The sequence below is a fragment of the Myotis davidii genome, unplaced genomic scaffold (genome assembly GCF_000327345.1).
Source record: "Myotis davidii unplaced genomic scaffold, ASM32734v1 scaffold1754, whole genome shotgun sequence".
In the NCBI taxonomy this organism is placed as follows: Eukaryota; Metazoa; Chordata; class Mammalia; order Chiroptera; family Vespertilionidae; genus Myotis; species Myotis davidii.
This window is the reverse complement of record NW_006285993.1, coordinates 290,664-296,232: the sequence shown is the minus strand read 5'-3', so window position 1 is coordinate 296,232 and position 5,569 is coordinate 290,664. Positions and strand designations below refer to the sequence as shown.

The 5,569-nt window shown below is 52.0% G+C and overlaps 2 protein-coding genes across 2 annotated transcripts in view; one reads left to right on the top strand and one right to left on the bottom strand.

Annotated features, from left to right (window-relative positions):
• LOC102752733 (chromosome unknown open reading frame, human C16orf58) overlaps positions 1 to 1,118 on the bottom strand; it is a 26,226-nt gene extending 25,108 nt beyond the window's left edge. Inside the window, exon 1 of the mRNA XM_015559674.1 lies at positions 1,113 to 1,118. Within this exon, the coding sequence (XP_015415160.1) occupies positions 1,113 to 1,118 (6 nt within the window). The remainder of the gene's footprint in view (positions 1 to 1,112) is intronic.
• Positions 1,119 to 3,659: 2,541 nt separating this feature from the next.
• AHSP (alpha hemoglobin stabilizing protein) lies at positions 3,660 to 4,593 on the top strand. The gene is made up of 3 exons (XM_015559677.1): positions 3,660 to 3,818; positions 3,936 to 4,014; positions 4,232 to 4,593. Exons 2-3 carry the CDS (start codon positions 3,940 to 3,942, stop codon positions 4,433 to 4,435), a joined length of 279 nt encoding a protein of 92 aa, XP_015415163.1. The 5' UTR covers positions 3,660 to 3,818; positions 3,936 to 3,939; the 3' UTR covers positions 4,436 to 4,593.
• The last annotated feature ends 976 nt before the right edge of the window (positions 4,594 to 5,569 follow it).

Below are 5,569 nucleotides of genomic sequence, written 5' to 3'. Positions count from 1 at the left end.
CCGCTCATGTAAGTGGGGTTTCCGCTCCTATAAATGTATTAAATTTGGTTATTTCCTCTTGCTAACCTGTTTCCTGTCTATTTGGTGATTAGACCAGCAGGAGAACGTTGAGGATACAGGAGAGTTTGTTCCGCCCCCGCGCTGGCCTTTTTGGACACCCTCCCGCTCCCAGATGGACTCCCTGCTTAAAACTTCTGATTCTCCCAAACTATCGTCTTCCCCTGGACCTCATCCTGGCCAGCCTGCCACCCCCTCACCTTCTCTCAGAACTACACAGAGTCTCTCTGAGGCCCAGAGAGACCCAGGGACTTCGTTTTTCCTTTTGTAAAATTTGGTTGCTCCTTGGGGTGAACAATTGAAGGGTTACAAACCTGTAATGTTTTAAAACTTAGCTCCTGTGAGTGTACGGAACTCTGAGGCCCAGCTCTGTGAACGAATCCCATCAGAGGGCCTCCGTTTGAAACCCTGGTCACTTAATATCGGTGAGATCTCGGGCAAATTTCCTTCTGTCCTTCTGTTTCTTCATCTGTGAAATGGGAATCATCTGGTCCTACCCCACCGCTTCCCCTTCCCGCCGGAGCCATTATTTTCAATGGCTTTTCTTCACACTTGGAAATAAAACACAAGCTTTTTGTTGTGGCCCACGAGGCTCTGTGGATGGGCTCTGGCCCCCTCTCAGACTTGGCCTCTCACCCTCGCACTCCCCCAGCAGGACATAAGCTCCAGGGGACAGGAGTGTGTGCCTGGCGTTGAGAGGGGGAGGGGCACTGTGTTTGGCAGTGGGGTGTTCCCAGGGCCTGGCACCAGCGCCTGGCACAAAGGTAGCTGCCCGATACTATTGGTGGAATAGTATTTATTTCCCCAATAGCCTTTGTAAGGCAGTTATTATTTTATTCCTCCTTTACAGACAAAACGGAGGCTTACATATATGAAGTGACTTGAAGTTACAGAACTGAAAATGGCAACGCATTCATTCATTTACTCATTCAACAAAGATTTAGGGAGCAGCTGCGACTCTTGTAGGCACGGAGGCATGATTTAAATCTGAGGCTAATGATTTCAGAACTACACTATTTTTTTCTTTTTAAAAATTACAAAAAATAATAGGATACATTCATGCTGTAAAATAATTCAAACAGCAATATAGAGGGAAGAGGGATAAGGTCAAATTCGCCCTGACATTAATCCCTCTTTACATTTCCCAACAAATGCCCATCAAGCCCCAGAAGTAGATATTGTTTATAATTCTACACACACACACACACACACACACACACACACACACACACACGGGGGTGGGGCAGAGAGAGAGAGGGGGAGAGAGGGAGAGAGAAAGAAGGAGGGAATGAGGGAGAGAGGAAGAGAGAGAGAGAGAGAAAGAGTGAGAGAGTTTTACATTTAATCCCACTCCCACTCCCATACTTGGAGCCTGGGACAGCCTGCACTATGTATAGTTCATTTAACATTGCCTTAGAGATCTTTTCATATCAGCACATAGTTATCTACCTCGTTTAATAGCTGTATGTCATGCCTTAGTATGAATGTGCCATCATTTCTTCAGATTCCCCACAGTAAAGGACCTTCAGGTTGATTCTGTCTTTTCATGATCACAGATGGCGAATTCCTTGTCTGGTGAATTCCTTGCGCAGGCCTTTTTTGTGCGCTGAATATGAACATTTCTTTAAAATAGAGGCCAGGCAGGATCATGGGGTTGGAAGGTATGCGTATTTTAATTGGAACAAGTATCGTCAAATGATTCCTCTAAAAAGCTTTGTCAGGTTGTATTGCAGCTATTTCTCCTAGTGGCAACAATGGTTTGCACCCTCGATAAATGAAAACGTATCGGCACAACAATCTGTACACAGATATTCACAGCGGCCGCGCTCATGCTCGCCCCAGCTGCACACTGTCCACTGTCAGCGGGTGCACGGGAACTGCAGTGTGTCCGGGCGACACCCTCCGCAGCGGAAAGGGACAACTTACTGCTACTTGCCACGACTTGGATGAATCTTGAAGGCATTGTTCTGAGAGGAAGAAGCCGGGCTTAAAGGTTACAGACCATGCAATTCCATCATAGGGTGACCTCAAACACACAGAACTGCCGTGGTGGAGCACACATCAGTGCTTGGCAGGCATTAGGGATGGGCCTGGAGGTGACTACAAAGGGGTGGCATGAGGGAGTTTTTGGGGGTGAAGGAAATGTTCTATGGTAGCAGTGACATAAATCTATGTATTAGAATTCATAAATTGCACACCAAAAAGAGGTCAATTTTGCTGAATGTTAAGAAAATGCTGTAAACAAAAAAGAAAATCGACAAATGTCTCTGAGAGTATGAATACCTAGGTCCTAGGAAGTATGAACGTTGGGTTTTGAAGGCAGCAAGACGTCATAGGAAATACACGCGTCTTTAATGCTGGTTACTTGGTAGAGGGAGGGAGCAAAAATAATCACCTTTTTCAGGGTACATTTGGGTAATGTTTCACTTAATCTCAAGGAGTATGTGGTGGCTGGAAATTTGAAAACGGCTAGTAAAAATGGAAAACATGAGGAAAATATTTAAATAGACGAAAAGCGTACTTCTACTTTGAGCACCTAGTGACATGTCAGACAACAAGACAACTGTGTCTCCATTCTTACAGAGCACAGCCTGGTGGAGTCCAGTGGCTCACCTGCCCACCGTGACGTGACTGAAAGCTGCCTACATCAGGGCAAAGCTCTAGCAGATGCTGGAAACAGTGCCTGGCCTCAGGGAGAGATATAACGTGAGCTGCTGTTCAGGTATCATCTGTGACTCAGGAGAAAACGCCCATCACGTTGCCGCGATGATCTGAAAGGCCTGCCCTGTGACAGGGTGACGGCCATGGATGTTGGTGTTGTTAGCATTCGGAGCCTGGATGCTGGGATGGGGGCGGCAGGCGAGGCCCTGGCCCTGGCCCTGGCCCTGGCGTGGATTTCTGGGTCTCCCTTATCTGTTTCTGTGGCCTTGCTATCTTTCTAACTTCAGGGGAGCCTCGCCCTCCTTCCCCTCCCCGGGCTGACCTATCGCCCTCCCTCAGGGCCTGGATGCGGGGCGTTTCCCTCGTAGGCTGACACTGGACTCCTTGCCTGCACCTCGCTTGGCGCAGAGCGGCAAAATATTTAAATAGACGAAAAGCGTACTTCTACTTTGAGCACCTAGTGACATGTCAGACAACAAGACAACTGTGTCTCCATTCTTACAGAGCACAGCCTGGTGGAGTCCAGTGGCTCACCTGCCCACCGTGACGTGACTGAAAGCTGCCTACATCAGGGCAAAGCTCTAGCAGATGCTGGAAACAGTGCCTGGCCTCAGGGAGAGATATAACGTGAGCTGCTGTTCAGGTATCATCTGTGACTCAGGAGAAAACGCCCATCACGTTGCCGCGATGATCTGAAAGGCCTGCCCTGTGACAGGGTGACGGCCATGGATGTTGGTGTTGTTAGCATTCGGAGCCTGGATGCTGGTCACCTCTGAGCAGGCGAGGCCCTGGCCCTGGCCCTGGCCCTGGCGTGGATTTCTGGGTCTCCCTTATCTGTTTCTGTGGCCTTGCTATCTTTCTAACTTCAGGGGAGCCTCGCCCTCCTTCCCCTCCCCGGGCTGACCTATCGCCCTCCCTCAGGGCCTGGATGCGGGGCGTTTCCCTCGTAGGCTGACACTGGACTCCTTGCCTGCACCTCGCTTGGCGCAGAGCGGCACACACGCAGCCTGAAAGTGTGGCTGACACATAAGAGCACGGCTGGACCTCACGTGAGCCAACCCGGGAGAAACGGGACTTCAGAGCAGGGCAGGATTTGAAAGGTAGGGGAGCAGAGGCGACCCTGCAGGGCACCAGGAACCTCTGGGAGAAGCGAGGGGCTTGGGGGAAATACCCAGGGGTGAGGGAAAAGGGTACTTACAATGTCTCTCTCTAAACAGGCAGATGGCGCTCCTTCAGGCTAATAAAGATCTCATTTCCATAGGCATGAAGGAATTTAATGCTCTACTGAATCAGCAGGTACCCCCAAGTATTATGTCAAAGGACAGGCCTCGGGGTGCTGAGGGGTGGGAGAGGGCAGGGCAGGAGAATAATTTGGAGCTGGGAGAGTAGCGGCGGAGTCGGTGGAAACCACCAGAGACAGGGAATGCAAATCCCAGAAAAGAGGATGTCAGGGTTTGAGGGCTGATCCTGACTCCATCGCTGACCGTTCTCTCCACCCCCACCCCACCCCCAGGTCTTCAGTGACCCTCCTGTCTCTGAGGAAGCCATGGTGACGATGGTGGACGACTGGGTGAACTTCTACATCAACTACTATAAGCAGCAGATGACGGGAGAGCAGCAAGAGCAGGACCGGGCCCTGGAGGAGCTGCGGCAAGAGCTGAACACTCTGTCCGTCCCTTTCCTGGCCAAATACAGGGCCTTCCTGAAGTCCTTGTGAGCACCCACGTCACCGCTGCCTTCCTCCCGGCCCCGAGACCGAGGCCTGCATCGCCAGGGAGCCCTGGCTCCTGCCTCGTGCTTTTCAGTGCTCAGCTCTGCTCCTGGGTGTTCCTCTACCTGGACACCCCAATAAAGACCACCCTGGCTTTGCTGGTCTCCCCGGGTCTCCTTCCGTGGTCTGTCCTTGACGTGTGGAAGCAGGTGGTCTCTTTTCCTTCGTCCCGCTTCCTAGGTATGCTCTTGGCGATTTAACCAAGTCACCGCCGGCAAGTACTAAAAATCTCCTAAAAGAGGGGCCAGGGAGACAGACTCTAAAGGGAAAGTGCTGGGGGCGGGGTGGTTGGAGAGAGAGGGAGACAGGAATTCTCCGGAAGTTGTGGCCCTGTGACGGGCTTGCCTGGGAGACAGTGGCCTCACCTGCCCATTCTCCTGCCCTGAATCCCAGCTCAAGCCAAGTTCCAGGACCTTCTGCCCTAAAGACCTCACAACCCTTCCCTGGAGTCTTGCTGTCACTTAGAGTTGGAGGGGATCTTGGGAAGCACTGAATATGCCCCTTGCTTTTCAGAGGGGGAACCTTTGGCTCCATCCTTCCTCAGCCTGAGCCCAGCCGGGGATTGGAGGCAGATATTCCCGCCCCTTTCCTGCATCCCCACCCTTCCCCGGTAGGTCATTCCCCGGACCAGACACCCTTTCTCTTTGACCCCCAGACCCTAAGCTTCCTCATTTTAGGGCTCTGGGGTGGAACCAGGGCCAGCCCAGGCTCACGGATTTTAAAAACCTTAACGAAGCTGCTAGAACGAGGGACCGGCTGGCCGTGCACGGTCTAAGGAAAGCCACGGGCGCTTGCATCGATCATTTGCTGTGCGTGTCTCCAAAGCGGGAGAGGTCTGGAGCTGAGGGGTCTGTTCTCATCCCCACCAACAGCAAGCCTTCACTCCGGATCTGTGCCCTCCCACCTCTGGCTTTTGGCTTTTGGGTCTCAGTAGCCTGGTTCAAGGTCCAAAGGGAACTAGCTCAGTGCCCCCAACTACCCTTCCAAACTTGGGGTGTGAGGAGGCCCCAGGCCCCGCAGAGAACAGCCGCCTTCCAGGGAAGCAGGGAGCGAGCTCCTCTGAAGTCTGGTGGGTGGCTG

Excerpts from the sequence above, each read along its gene's own strand:
- AHSP (XM_015559677.1), top strand. The coding sequence starts at position 3,940 with ATGGCGCTCCTTCAGGCTAATAAAGATCTCATTTCCATAGGCATGAAG. Across the intron at positions 4,015-4,231 it reads ATGCTCTACTGAATCAGCAG|GTCTTCAGTGACCCTCCTGT; the intron begins GTACCCCCAAGT and ends CCCCACCCCCAG.